The following is a 15,955-nucleotide window of genomic DNA, read 5'->3' as shown; positions in this document are numbered from 1 at the left end:
GTCAAAAGCTTTGCTATAGTCAATAAAGACCACATACAGAGACCTATTATATTCTCTGTATTTTTCTATGATCTGTTCTAGTGTCTGTATGTGGTCCACCGTGCTAAAACCTGCTCTGAATCCTGCTTGTTCCCTTGGTTGCTGCCTATCAATATCGTCGGATATCCTTCTAAGAATTATTGATGAGAATAGTTTGTATGTGCTTGCCAGCAGACTTATTGGTCTATAGTTCCCAATGTCCAAGGAGTTTCCTTTTTTGAAAAGTAAAATTATGTCTGATGTACACCATTGTTTTGGCACTTCTTCTTTTTCTAGTATCATATTGAACAATTGAGTGAAATGGCGTGTTAAAATAGGTGCTCCTATTTTTAGGGCCTCATTGCAAACTCCATCTGGTCCAGGACTCTTATCATCCTTCAGCTTTCTAATGTGTTCGAAAACTTCAGAGTTTTCAATTTGACTGATTGTATCCATTACTATTACATATAGAATACGTCAGCGAATACATCTACTTGGGTAAGCAAATATCATTCAAAACATCAAGCAACGAAGAAGAATTAACTAGAAAAATCAATACAACCTGGAAAAAATACTGGGCACTAAGAGAAATTTTAAAAGGGAACTATAGCTTGCATATGAAAAGGACAATATTTGATACGTGCCTATTACCTTGCTTGTTGTATGGTTATCAAACATGGACATGTACGAACAAAATAAAACAACGAATCAAATGCAGTCAAACAGCAATGGAAAGGAGCATGTTAAAAATTAGAAGAATTCATAAAATAAGGAACGAAAATATCCGTCAAAGAACTAAGCTCACAGATGCTCTCAGGCACGCACTCTCGCTTAAGTGGAAATGGGCAGGACACATCTCACGATACCAAGACAGAAGATGGACCATTGAAACCACTCGATGGAAAGGACCAGTGGGAAAAAGGAATGTTGGCCGACCATTACTACGGTGGGCTGATGACATAGCAGACGTCGTAGGAAACGACTGGATAAATTCAGGCAGGGACAGAGAACTATGGAGCAGGATGGAGGAGGTCTTTACCCAAAAAGGGGTTCAAATCTACAATAATATTAGTATTAATTAAGTAAACGATAATACTAACCTTCTTAAATTTAATTTCATTAATTTAAAAAATATATATATACTAACAAACATAGCAAACACTGTAAGAGAGATTTGAAATAAATGGCTTTATTATTATTATTATTTTAAATATTCATGTAACTATTATATTTTTTGGTATCCTGTGTTTTACGGCAGAAGAAGTAATTTTATAATAGAATATTAAACAATCAATCTTTGGAGAAAATAGAAGTTTATATTTTTTAATAAAATAGATATACTCATGTAGATGACGTGGTCGCGCAGTGCGATTTCATTTACCTGTAAAGGTGATTAACGATTGCTCCAAATTTAAGTAATGTTCACGTGATGCTATAATTGATTTCAATTCATGAATAGAAGTAATAATTTGCAGTAGAATAGTAAAAACTTTAATTGCTGTTATTCATAATATAAAGTCTATTACTTTTAATACATTTTTAAGCTTGATTCTATTAAAAAATAAAGAAACTAACCTAGGACAAATACAAACGGGAGCGAGAAACTCCTTAGCCCTTCCAAAACAGTCGAGAGAAGCTTAGAACTCCTCGCCCTTCTCAATGGAACACAAGAAACTCAAGAAGGCCTGTCAATTGATGAGCTACAAAGAGATAACAGCAAACTCTATGACCAACTGGAGCAAATCTTGGATGTAAGTGGTAAAACATTGAAATACCTTCAAAAGTCCACATTACCGCTGCCTGTCGAAGAACCCCTAAGGAACTAACGAAAATCACTCTTTATTTCCACACATTCGTTTTGGCGGTTTCTAAAAAAGAAAAAAAAATTAAAGTTACTAATAAATCATAAAGTTTAATTATTTGGCTTATACAACTTTACAGTAGAATGACTCGTTTAAAGTAATTCGGCATAAATCACTTGTTACATTATACCGTATATCGTTAATGTGCTTCTTTCACTTCGGTTTAGTTTTTGATTAATTTCCCTCGCTTAATGATATGGATAAAATTAATTTTAAAATAAACAATATTGAATATTCAGGTAAGTAAATAATTTGAAACTGTTTTAATTTTATTATTATAATATTACATTCTAAAATTCTATTTACACATTTATGCAATTCAAGTTCATCTTTATACAATTGAAACGAAAAATTATATATATTTTAAAATATAATAACATAAAATAATAGAAAATAATAATTTAATGTCAAAATTTGTCTAGTAAAACTATTAGCTATCATTGTAGTTCTGGTGTGTTGTTTTATTACAATACTAATATAAAAATATACCAGAACTACAAAAATAATTGGTAGTCCAGGGTATCAATTTTCGTCCGAACTATATATTTTAAAAAAATATATTTTGCATACTTTCAGCTACCTCATGCCTAATTAAATATAAAAACAACAACAATACAACTAACATAAACAAATGTTAAATAAATAGCACATGTAAACATTAGACGAATACATTATTAGAATTTACATCACAAAAATACATCATATTTTTGATCCAATGACTTTTAGCTAGCTTAAAAAATATTATAAAATTTATTTTTAACAGTTGGCAATGATGCGGCTTCCACAACTACTTTGTTGGAGTTTATCCGAAGTAACCTAGAGCTTCGTGGCACCAAGTACATGTGCTTGGAGGCAGGTTGTGGTGCTTGCATCGTCACAGTGAAGAGGAATGCCCAGGATAATCCAATAGGTGTCAATGCGGTAGGTTTAAGTTGAATTTCAAAAGATTTGTTTTCTTTATCTACCGGTGCAGTGAAAACGTTTTCGATTTGGGTAGTCGTTAATTGAAAATCATTGTACTTCCGGTCACGGTACTGGTAAGTGTATTAAATCTTTGTTTTTTATCAAAGCAGAAACTTGAGTTTCTAGGGACCTTTGCCTCAAAAAGTAAATAGGGAATTCTTATAGGATCACTTTGTTGTCCGTCTTTCAAGACCATTTATCTCGAAATCGTTGAATAATATCAATTACTATTATTCCAGTTGCTATTGTGCAATATTTTTCAAGTTTTTACTTAACATGTGTTATATAAAAAAATGTATTTTAATAAATATTTTTTGTAGTAATGAATGTTAAATTAGTAAAATTTTAATGGTAGCCTGATAGGAACTGAATTATTTTACGAACTGTTTACTAATAGCCACTTTCTGTCTACACTGCTATCCATCCATCGAATTTATAATATAGGTATATATTAAAAATTCGAAAGTAACTCTGTCTGTCTGTCTGTCTGTCTGTCTGTCTGTCTGTCTGTCTGTCTGTCTGTCTTTTACGCAATCACGGCCAATTCGCTAATATAATTGTGATAAAATACTCATATAGAGATATTTGAGGGTCTCGGGATGAACATAGGATACTTTTTTTCTCACATTTGTAATATTTTCGATATATACCAATATATTAAAATACTTATTAATTTGACATGCAATTTATTCTGGCATGTTAATAACAACCGTCGCTATGCAACAGTTGCTAAGCAATGATTTGCAAAGTTTGTTGTTAGAAAACGTCACCCAAAATGAGCTATCATCTCATCTCATCAAACGCATCTCTCTATTGAAAATTGATAATAAGTTTATAAATATATTTAATAAATATTGGTATAGTTCAAGCGGGCGTAGCCGCGTTCGGGTCCACTAGTAATACATAAATCGTGAAGCTAAAGAAAATGTAAAATAAAGCTATAGTTGTTGCTTGTAACGTGCTAGAGCGCTTTTGTCATAGGGGCGCAAGTTGAAAATTATTGTAAAATTTTACCTAAAATAATAAATTATCATCACAGTGTATGATCCCTATAACATCATGTCAAGATTGGGATATAACGACCATAGAAAAAATCGGCAACCGGTTGGAAGGCTACCATCCTATACAGACAACTCTTGCTGCAAACAATGGTTCACAATGCGGATATTGTAGTCCGGGATGGGTCATGGCTTTGTATAGGTAGTTTTCTCACTATTTTCATTTTTAAAATTTTTATGTATCTATTTAGTAAAGAACATAATAATCAACTCAATGGAAGCAAATAATTCATAATTATTTTCTGTCATAATTCTACCACAGTAGTAGTAGGTACAAAAAAATCTTGTAATAATTAAAAAGTCTCATTTACTCTAGTAAGAGTATTGTACAGAAAAATTAAACCTAAGTAATTTAACTTAATTAATTGCGTTTCAGTTTACTAAAAACAAAAACAATGACAATGCTGGAAATAGAACAGTCATTTGGGAGTAATGTATGTCGATGTACCGGATACAGACCAATTTTGCAAGCATTTAAAAAGTTTGCTTCTGATGCACCAAGTTCTTTGGAGATTCCAGATATAGAAGACTTAAAATTATGCGATAAAACTGGTAAAACATGTTTAAAAGAAAAATGTGAGGAATCCGATTGGTATGTTGTAAATAAAACCGAACTAAATAGCAAAATGAAATACATCCTTTTGAAGGATCATAGAAATTGGTACAGAGTAGAAACGATATCTGATATATTTGATATTTGGCAAGAAATGGGCACAGAATCTTATAGGCTGATTAATGGAAATACAGGCAAAGGTAATGTTTTTTATATGATACATCAGACATTCATTTGAAAAGTAATTTTGTTAAATCAAATTAATCAGCTTCAAAATTATCGTTTATGAAAGTTATGATAAATTTCAGGTGTTATCCCAATATTAGAATATCCGAAAATTTTAATAGATATTTCGGGGCTAACAGAACTAAGAGGTTACTATATCGATCAAAATCTGGTTCTTGGTGCTGGAACGACACTCACGGACACTATAAATATATTTTCAACGCTCGCAAACCTTGATTACTTTAACTATCTAAACGCTTTTGTTGAACATTTAAATTTGGTGGCGCATATTCCGGTCAGAAATGTAAGTATATATTTTTTTCCACTTCACTTACTGAATTGAAACAAAAACTGAGAACGGAGTGTTTTGACATTACATTTTCTCTATCTGCTATGATTGGCGAGATGTAGCATAAACCAGTAAAAATACTTTTCTATGTTTTCCCTTGTATTGATTATCCAATCCAATTAAAAAAATAATACATTAATTAATACTTTCAGGTAGCAACTTTAGCGGGGAACTTAATGTTAAAGCATGAAAATCCTGATTTTCAGTCTGATATATTCCTTCTATTGGAAACTGCTGGAGCACAGTTAGTTATATGTAAGTTACGTAGAAATTAATTAATTTATAATATTTGTAGAATATGTAACATTAATAACTCTATAATTATTATTTATCCTTATTTCTTAAAATCTCTGGTGAATGGTGGGAAACTTCTACTCTGTGATATTAGATTATCTCCGTCTACCTTAATATACGGGATAAAGCTGAAAAAAAGGAAATATTTTAGTATAAGTATGTATACTAAAAGTTTAGAATTTGGCAGTAAATGGGGAATAGATTTTCAAACCAGAACGGACTTGGTTCCCATATAATATATACTATATTATTGGATCAATAATAATTGTAAGTTGAAGAAATATTTTGAATTCTCCAATATGGTTTTATGTAATGAAGAATAAAAAAATTACATTGCTGAAAACATACTAAAGATTTTTTTAAATATACTAATGGAATATTTACTTCAATTTAATAATTATCTTTTTTATAGTGTACTCTTATAAATCAAGCAAAATACTGACGATGCATGATTTTCTCATAGAGGACATGAGAGGGAAGATTATATTTAGTATAATTTTGCCGCCTTTGAATGTGGACCATAAAGTAGTCACTTTTAAGGTAGGTTTACATACTGACCCCTTTAAAAATGGTACGTAGTTAAACAAGTGTTCTTTTTCAATATGTATAATTGATCATCATTAAATTTGATTACCATAAAAAAAAATGATTTGATTATTTTGTGTACTACATATTTAAGTATATAAATCAGCTATAGCAGCAGGGTAGGCAGAAGGAACCTCGTATTAAGACACTTAGTTACCCATTTTCCCCCGAATCCTGAATTCATTCCGTATTCAGTGGCGGAATTCAACGCCGCACTTTGCCTCCACATTAGAACGAAGAAATAAAAAATATAAATTTTTGAATAACTATCTAATTTCCTTGAGTGGGGATCGAAACTACAACCAGTAGATTATGCCACGACGGGCCTCATTTTTAAAAGTTTATTAAAAAATACATTTGAAGACAAGCCGCTAATTCTTAGTTTTTTATTTTTCAGATAACTCCTCGATCGCAAAACGCACACGCAATAGTCCATGCCGGCTTTAATTACAAATTAAACCAAAACAATACAGTTCTCAATTGCAGAATAGTATATGGTGGCCTTTCAGCAATATTTAATAGAGCTTTCAAAACAGAACAATATTTAATAGGCAAAACTTTATTTGACAATGAAACTTTGCAAAATGCTTTGAGAGTTTTAAACGAAGAAGCAGTAGTTGTTGAGAATTTACCGGAGTATCCTGTCCAGTATAGACGGCAATTGGCTCTGAACTTATTTTATAAGGTTATTTTATTTTTGAGTTTTTGATTATTTAAGGGCTAAGATACTTTAGGGTAGGCAAATGGAAAATAAATGAAAGGCAGAAGGAACCTCGTATTCCGATTCCTCGTAAGGCCGGGCTTTGCCTCGACACTACAGCGCAGAAATATAAATATAAATTTTACACTTAACACTCAATTATCAGGATATTGGGTATTAAGTGTCAACGCTACTCAACGCCGCGCTTTTTGACGAGAGCGAAAAATTAAAAATAATTAATTCCCCCGAATGGAAATTGAATTTAGAACCCACAACCGTTCATATTTAGAAGCAGTTCTCCTGTATTATCTCAAGTAATTTATCCTCAATAAAAAATAACAATTTATATAAAATATTTTTTTAGCAAAAAACAAAACGGACTTAAAAACAATAAACTAAAGAGTAAAAATAAATTTATTTAACATAAAGCAAAATATACTTTCGTTTTTTTTACATGTATTTTTTTTTTATTCTATTACTTAAAATGTTGTAGGGCTTAATTACTTTATATCCACCTGACAAATTACACCCTCATTACTGTTCCGGCCCGGTAAAGTTGCATGAGGCACGGCCACTTTCTGATGGTATCCAGGTATTCACTACTGACCCTTCCATTTGGCCTTTGAATCAACCAATACCTAAGGTTGATGGTTTGGTAAGTGACATATTAATAAAGTTATAATAAAGAGACAGCTTTAAAACAGATTTAATTTCTTTATTCGTTTGTTTGTAGATTCAGTGTGCAGGTGAAGCCAAATACACTGAAGACTTACCCTCGCTTCCTCATGAAGTATTCGCCGCATTTGTTCTCACAACTGTTCCTCTTGGTACAATTGAAAGCATAGATCCTAGCAAGGCGTTGGTAAATGCATATTTTTGATACTTTTCAAATAAATCTTATCAATTATAGTTTCAATTCAATTCTTTGCAAGAAGAATATTTTCATTCATTCATTTCAATAATTTGCAGGAAGAACATGGCGTCATAGCATTTTATTCATCTGCCGATATTCCAGGATTGAACAGTTTTACAATACCCTCCACTAGTGATTTTAATATATTCTTTACTAACGAAGAGCTACTTTGCAATGGAGAAGTTAAATTTTATAATCAACCGTTAGGTATAATTGTAGCTGATTCTTATGATAAAGCACAATTTGCTACTAACTTAGTTAAGGTCACGTACAGTAATGAAAAACTACCTGTATTTGACGTTAAAATTGCAAAAAATGATCCTACTAAGACAAATTTGTACAGATCGATTGAGCCTACAAGAATAGGCACTGATATTGACAAAGTAATAAAAGGTGAAAACACAATATACGGGCAATATTATTTTTGTATGGAAAACATAGCTGCTATAGCTGTTCCCACCGAAGAAGGGATGGAAGTATACGCAACTACACAATGGACCAATTTAATACAAATGTCCTTATCGAAAGTCTTGAACCTCGACCAAAATAGGTAAAGTTGTAGAATAAATCATGAAAATATTAACTTATTTGCTAACACATTAAACAAATTTTTAAGTAAGAAATAATACTTGCCTTATCTTAAAAATATTGAGAAAGGAATAATTATTTCTAGAATTGAAGTTTCTGTGCGTCGTGTGGGAGGTTCATATGGTCTGAAAATATCTCGGTCATCTCAGATAGCCGTGGCATCCGGCTTAGTATCATATAAACTAAATAGACCCTGTCGCTTTATACTACCACTCACGAGTATAATGAGAGCCGTTGGCAAAAGACTTCCGTGTTCCACCAATTTTGAGGTAAATTGAAGGATTTAAATATAATTATTTTTACATTAGCAGCGTGCCCCTGCTTTGCACATACGTATTAGTAATATATTTTGAGATAAGTGTACAGTGTAAGTATTTTCTAGATGATAAGATTTTTTATTTTATTATAGTTATTTTTATCTATCCTTTTATATTTTAAGTTTTAGTTTTTTTATCCAATAGATTATACTCTGGTATAAATTTATATTTTTCAAGCAATACCGGATCTGCGTCTCTATTAGGAAGTTCTGCAACTATTATTTGATTAATTTCATCGGTCAATGTATCAAGTCCAGCTAAAATGATATATACCTTGGAGGGCAGTAACCGATGATGGCAAGATGGCCGTGGTGTCTTATACTGGCAGCATTTATGCTTCTATCTTGGTATTTGAACGAAATAAATAATCTCTCAAATAAATAAAGTAATCCTCTGTAAGTTCTTCTTGGTGGAAACAAAATTCAATCTTTCTGAAAGTATCTTCTCCATCATATATTATATCCGTAATATCCTGATACGAATATTGACAGATATTATAATGAATTACATGAACGGTGCAATTACGACACTGCAATTTTTTGCAATTTCTTTAAATATTTTGTTTTTGAGTTGGATTTTGTTTTTACAGAAATATTTAAATATTTTAGGTTTTTAATCTTCAATAGTTGTTATAAATATGATATGTATGGAAAATTTGTTTATATTATTCATTTTTTCTCACAGATTGGAGTAAACAAAGAAGGAATTGTTCAATATTTAAACCAGGATTTTTATAGTGACAACGGTTATGTTGTTAATGAGCCGTTAATTGAATTAGGTCTCGATTCTTATTCTAATGTATATAAAAATGATACTTGGTATCACAAAGCGTATAACGCTATTACGGATACTCCATCGAATAGTTGGTGTCGATCTCCTGGTATGATAAAATTTCAAAAGCAACTCCTTATCTTTTTTAAAAATCCAAATTTTTATTAGATTATTTTCCATTCCATTCCATTTTTATTTATGCCATGTTCATTCACAGCTTTACATGACATTTTTTTACTACCATGATAAAGATTTAAAATAAAAACTATATATTTTAACTTTTAGGAACATTAGAGCACATTTCAATGGCTGAAATGATGATAGAGAGAATAGCTCACGAAATAAATGTAGATCCACTAAATGTACGATTAGTAAATTTAGATACAGAAAAATATAAGGATATTCTTGACATGCTGAGCACACTTAAAATGAAATCGGAATATGAAGATCGCAAAATTGAAGTTGATCAATTTAATTTCGAGAACCGATGGAAGAAGCGTGGCTTAAGATTTTCTTTTTTACGATGGAGACCGAGTCATCGACAATATAATTATGTTAACTTATCAGTTTACAGCAACGATGGTTCTGTGTCAATAAGTCATGGTGGTATTGAAATAGGACAAGGAGTTAACACAAAAGCTGTTCAAGTATGTGCCTACTTATTAGGTATACCAATAGACAAAATTCAAATAGTAACACACAACACCTTTTTGTCACCAAATAATTTTGCAACTGGAGGAAGCACAACTAGTCAAAATATAACAAATGGCGTCCGAAAGTGTTGTGAAGAGCTATTACATCGATTAGAACCTGCAAGAGTCGGACTAGTTAATCCAACGTGGGAAGAATTAATTAATCGGGCGTTTTATTTGGAGATCGATTTACAAGTGCACGGTTTCTTAAATACAGTTGATGATCAGATATTTAATGTTTACGGTGTGACGCTTGCAGAAGTAGAGATTGATGTTTTAACAGGAGAGTCAGAAATTATGAGAGTTGATTTGATCGAAGACGCTGGACGAAGCGTTAGTCCAGGAATTGATGTTGGCCAAGTAAGATTTATATGACTTTACATTAAGGCATTAGTTTCTTACGCGATTGAGGCGTAGGTGTAATTTTTTTACGTTACATTAATTTACGGTGACTGTGACGATATTTCAAGATGATTTTTAACTCATTTTGGTCAGAATAAGCATAATGTTGCCACGCCACTCAATATTAAAATGTATACCTATGTGTACTTTACTCCCCTAGGTGGAAGGCGCATTTATAATGGGTGTAGGTTACTGGACGTCAGAACGATTAGTGTATGCACCAACTACTGGAGAACTTCTTACCAACCGCACCTGGGAGTATTGGGTACCACAAGCCCGGGATATTCCACAAGATTTCAGGGTGTACTTCAGAAAAGGCTCTTATAGTGATAAAGTTATATTTGGAGCCAAAGGTATGTGTTTTATAGAGTTTTTCATGTTTGTACATTTAAACTTAAATCGAACATTGATGGCTTTTAGGCTTCGTCTCGTCGTCTTCGGTTTCGTTAAGCAAAATAGGGTAGAAGATACAAAACAAATCTTAATTTATTTTCTTTGTCTAACATCGAAAACTGCGCTTTTGATTTTTCTTAATATTTTCACAGTGACAGGTGAACCAGCAACGTGTATGGGCATAGCGGTATCTTTTGCATTACGACATGCTATAACTGCAGCTCGAATAGACTCGGGGATTTCACCTACTCAGTGGTTTCAAATAGGTGATGATATAAAATTTTTAATTTTCTAAATGATACTACATTAACCTATTATAGGAATATGTCGATATTTTTTATAAACCATTGATACTTAACTTAAAGTTTTAAAAATCGTTGGGTTGACATGCTTCATATTTAGAATATAAAAGTCGAGTGGCAAAATCGGAATCTTTATATATTTGTTATATCTGCCTCTATTTACGATATTATATGGAGGACAAAGAATGAAACACAAAACATCGATATTTTAATAATTGTAAACGTATTTATTCCCAGATGGACCGTATAGCGTAGATAAAGTCTGCTTATCTTGCGCAACCAGGTGCGAAGACTTCAAATTCTATTAAGATAATATTTTCAGTATCTGAGTTATATCTTTCGTATGTATACTTTTGAGCATTTGTAATCCAGAAGCACATCATTTGGCTGTAAATGCGACGTTTTGAGTTTGGTGCCTGATGGAAGGCATTAGTATTTAATTTTCGTTTCCCCGCTCTGGTAACAAAACAATACGCGGCGTTGAATTCCGCCGCTCAACTGGCATGTCTTAAAAATTGAGCGCAAAGTATATACGGGAAAGTCTTAACACTAGATCCCTTCTGCCTTTTCTGTTCCTTCTGCTCCCTGCCCCTTACATATCCTATCCTATCCTATTCCTATCCTATATCTTATAAAACAAAGTCGCTTTTTGTGTCTGTCTGAACTTTCTAACTCTTCTTCTTCTAAACCACCCAACGGATTTGGATGCGGTCTTCACCATTAGGTCGAGTATTTCTCAGGGAAGGTTTATATATAGTTTATTATTTGTATATTCTTATGTAAACTAACATAAATACGATAAATGTGTATAAAGTCCTACCCGCTGAGACACTTTGGCGCATGCGCTGCTTTAATGGTAAATACTACATGAAAATAATGTACTGGAGTATTGTTCCTCTTAATAAGATCTACAAAAAAGTCCGCGATGGCATATTCGTATCTTTTAAAAATAACGTGTAGTGATGATATTTCTGTCTAAAAATAGTAATTTCAATATATTTTTTATTGTGAGGGATATTTTTCCATAATGGTATTAATCCTTATCCTTTAAAATACTTTATTAAATTTCTACGTTAAACGAAGATAAAATTTGCTTTTTAAACTATTTCGAAATTGCGAATAGTTTTAGAGAAAACCGCATTTAATTATTGACACATCACGCCGTTCACACATCAACTGTATCGAGTCAAGTTTCACTTATTCCTTACTCTCAGCATATAAATAAGTATATTAGTTTCGTTGGCCATTTAATGTAGATCAAAACTGTCTTTTCTGTTTTTCATTTTAATAAGTACTTTAGAAGTTGGTGCAATATCAAAAAATCCTTGCTGCGAAACGCGCCTCGCGACGTTATGCTTATACAAGCGAGTCCGCCGCGCCCGCCTGCCTAGAATGCTCGCCTGCCACGCGGGCAGCCCGGGTTCAATTCCCGGCCGATGCATTCTATTTAATTTTCGTCACAGGCAGCCACGTAGTGCTTGCTTTTCATCAGGGACAGAATACCCTCTTCAGCATTAACCACAAGCTCGAAAAAAAAAAACACGCATGCCTTTATAGCAACGAAGATTTAGATGCGTTTGCACGTAATGGATAATTCGAGTTGAATGTATTATTTAATGTCATTTAACTATCTAAAAATAGTAATTTAAATATATTTTAATAAGTACTTGAAAAGATTAGTAGCACAGATTTAAAATTACGGTACCTACTAAAAAATCCTTGCTGTGTAAAACAATTGGAAAATCCTTATTGAAACTACGAAAATGCGGGTTGCATTAGGGTTTAGTTAATTTTCACATTATCTTAAGTGCTTTGCAAACATACGTTATATGAATAATCCAGTAGTAAAAGCGGGCGAAGCCGCAATAGGGTCGCTAGTATCTTATAAAACAAAGTCGCTTTTTGTGTCTGTCTGAACTTTCTAACTCTTCTTCTTCTAAAGCACCCAACGGATTTAAATGCGGTTTTCACCATTAGGTCGAGTATTTCTCAGGGAAGGTTTATATATAGTTTATTATTTGTAAATTCTTATGTAAATTAACATAAATACGACAAATGTGTATAAAGTCCTACCCGCTGACACACTTTGGCGCATGCGCTGCTTTAATGGTAAATACTACATGAAAAAAATGTACTGGAGTATTGTTCCTCTTAATAAGATCTACAAAAAAGTCCGCGATGGCATATTCGTATCTTTTAAGAATAACGTGTAGTGATCATATTTCTGTCTAAAAATAGTAATTTCAATATATTTTTTATTGTGAGGGATATTTTTCCATAATGGTATTAATCCTTATCCTTTAAAATACTTTATTAAATTTCTACGTTAAACGAAGATAAAATTTGCTTTTTAAACTATTTCGAAATTGCGAATAGTTTTAGAGAAAAACGCATTTAATTATTGACACATCACGCCGTTCACACATCAACTGTATCGAGTCAAGTTTCACTTATCCCTTACTCTCAGCATATAAATAAGTATATTAGTTACGTTGGCCATTTCATGTAGATCAAAACTGTCTTTTCTGTTTTTCATTTTAATAAGTACTTTAGAAGTTGTTACAATATCAAAAATTCCTTGCTGCGAAACGCTCCTCGCGACGTTATGCTTATACAAGCGAGTCCGCCGCACCCGCCTGCCTTACACGCATCGGTGGTTCAGTGGTAGAATGCTCGCCTGCCACGCGGGCAGCCTGGGTTCAATTCCCGGCCGATGCATTCTATTTCATTTTCGTCACAGGCAGCCACGTAGTGCTTGCTTTTCATCAGGGACAGAATACCCTCTTCAGCAGTAACCACAAGCTCGAAAAAAAAAACCCGCCTGCCTTTATAGCAACGAAGATTTAGATGCGTTTGCACGTATTGGATAATTCGAGTTGAATGTATTATTTAATGTCATTTAACTATCTAAAAATAGTAATTTAAATATATTTTAAGTGCTTTGCAAACATACATTATATGAATAATCCAGTAGTAAAAGCGGGCGAAGCCGTAATAGGGTCGCTAGTGCGAGATATAACGTGACAAGAAAATATATTTTGTAAATATATTAAAAATATATTCGTATGTTTTTCTATTATTATTAACGTACCTATTGTAATAAAATAAATAATTGTAAGCTATAAATTACGAAAAAAATACTTCAATAATATAATTTTTCTACGAATGTAATATAGTAAAATTACATGTACTAACTAACAAGAACCCTTTATTATAAACATTTATACAAGCGCCTACGAACATATTAGGAGCAAATAATATATTTTATACATTAACTAATTAAATTTAATAATTAACTGTTCTTGTTAGTTACTACTTGTAACACTTGCACTGGTTTCTCTCTGCCTACCCAGTCATGCGAAAAACATTTAAATGCGATACGTTCTACTAAATTTGTAGGGAAATTTCTAAAGGGAAAAATCAAATTGGTAGGGAAGCCTCGGTAGACGATTCCAACTCGTTTATAACCGAGTTTTTTTAAAGGTAAAAAGTAAACCTAAATATAATAAGAAACATTAAAAATCCTTTAAGCCAGTCGTAGTGTATGGCCATTACTGTAAACACTCCATCCACGGTTGTGGATTCGATTCCTACTCGAAGAAACGAAATATTTAATATTTCAATTTTCTTCGCTCTGGTGTCGAAATTAGGCGGAAAATGGGAAACGAAGTGTCTTGACAGTACGTTCCCTCTGCCTACCTTGCTGTATTTAAAATACTGCATTAACTTTTGTTGTTTGTAATTAACAACTATTATTTTTATCAAGATACTGTTAACAACGTTGTTAGAATATTATAATTTAATATGTAAGTAAACTGATAACGCTTATGAAATAGACTGTATCAATACATATAAAATTAAGTAAGTTAATTTTATTAGCTTTTCAACATTTCTTTTAGCTTTACTCTGTATCCCGCATAAAGCATGGTAGGAAGAAGGAAACCACAAAGTTAAGACACTCCGTCGTCTTCCAAGTTTTTATTAATTGACAGACAATGTATTTAATACATTATACAAAAAGAATGTTTGTCAGTCAAAATTTCGAAAAAAAGTCGAGTAATAAAAAGCCATAGTATCTTTAGAATATATTTTTTTATGTGGTCTTGAATATAGAGTACTTTGTTTTACATTTACATATGCATATTGTGTAAATCAATACCTTCACTCTTGCTTACTTTAAAGTTATCAATAGATATCTTTAAAGTAAGCATCAATAGATATTTGGTGGCAAAAACCATTTATATATAAGTGTTCCCATGGTTGTGAAACGAACCCTCGAATCACTGTTGTAAGAGTTGTCGCATAGCCACCACGTCCACAGTCATCAATCTCTTCATAGATTCCCTTCGGGGGGTTCTCATGCTTTTACGTGAACTTCCTTCAAGATCATCAATACTGTGTTTACTAAAGCCAACCAAGAGTCTCTCCCTATCAATATTAACCTTTAATTTTTCATTAGAAATGTTTTAAAATTTATATTTTTTGCCTTTCATCTCTAATTCGTTCGTCATTACCAGCATCGTATCTAGAAATTATGTTATTTGAAAAAATATATAGTTATTCTATTATAATAGACTCTTTGCCCTGTAAACATCGTATGTAAAAATTATGTTATTTGAAAAAAAAATACAATAATTTTATTACATTGGACTCTTTGCCAGCAAACCTAAATTATAACACTGACTGATAAGTAGATGTTGCACGCTTGCATATAATTAATAACCCGTGACGTGAATGATAAAAAACTTAAACACACAACACTTAAGTGTTGGAATATAACATAAATATTAATGATTTAGAATATCGATGTAACTACCTATTATCATTTTTGTTCCTTTTATATCGGGTTTGATTTTCCCAATTTTTACCGTAGTGAAAATAATTTTATAACGATATATTAAAATATCGATCTTTCATAGACCAGAAGCTTTATATTTTCATAATAAAATAAATATATACTTAGATGATGT

At 32.2% G+C, this 15,955-nt stretch overlaps 2 protein-coding genes across 2 annotated transcripts in view; one reads left to right on the top strand and one right to left on the bottom strand.

Moving 5' to 3' along the window:
- The window catches only part of LOC146531055 (xanthine dehydrogenase-like), an 87,815-nt gene that overhangs the window by 21,882 nt on the left and 49,978 nt on the right, over positions 1 to 15,955 (bottom strand). The gene's annotated exons all lie outside the window — the stretch shown is intronic.
- On the top strand, positions 1,995 to 11,582 carry LOC146531058 (uncharacterized). Its single transcript, XM_085199714.1, has 17 exons — positions 1,995 to 2,119; positions 2,644 to 2,801; positions 3,883 to 4,043; positions 4,278 to 4,654; positions 4,763 to 4,983; positions 5,181 to 5,283; positions 5,735 to 5,862; positions 6,305 to 6,592; positions 7,101 to 7,262; positions 7,341 to 7,469; positions 7,577 to 8,070; positions 8,194 to 8,377; positions 9,110 to 9,305; positions 9,482 to 10,248; positions 10,451 to 10,643; positions 10,836 to 10,949; positions 11,223 to 11,582. The coding sequence occupies exons 1-17, from the start codon at positions 2,077 to 2,079 to the stop codon at positions 11,291 to 11,293; spliced, it is 3,789 nt and encodes a 1,262-aa protein (XP_085055840.1). The 5' UTR covers positions 1,995 to 2,076; the 3' UTR covers positions 11,294 to 11,582.

Source organism: Heliconius melpomene, chromosome 16, assembly GCF_056956725.1.
Source record: "Heliconius melpomene rosina isolate 202511_hmr_F chromosome 16, ASM5695672v1, whole genome shotgun sequence".
Classification (NCBI taxonomy): Eukaryota; Metazoa; Arthropoda; class Insecta; order Lepidoptera; family Nymphalidae; genus Heliconius; species Heliconius melpomene.
This window is presented reverse-complemented; position numbering and strand designations above follow the sequence as displayed.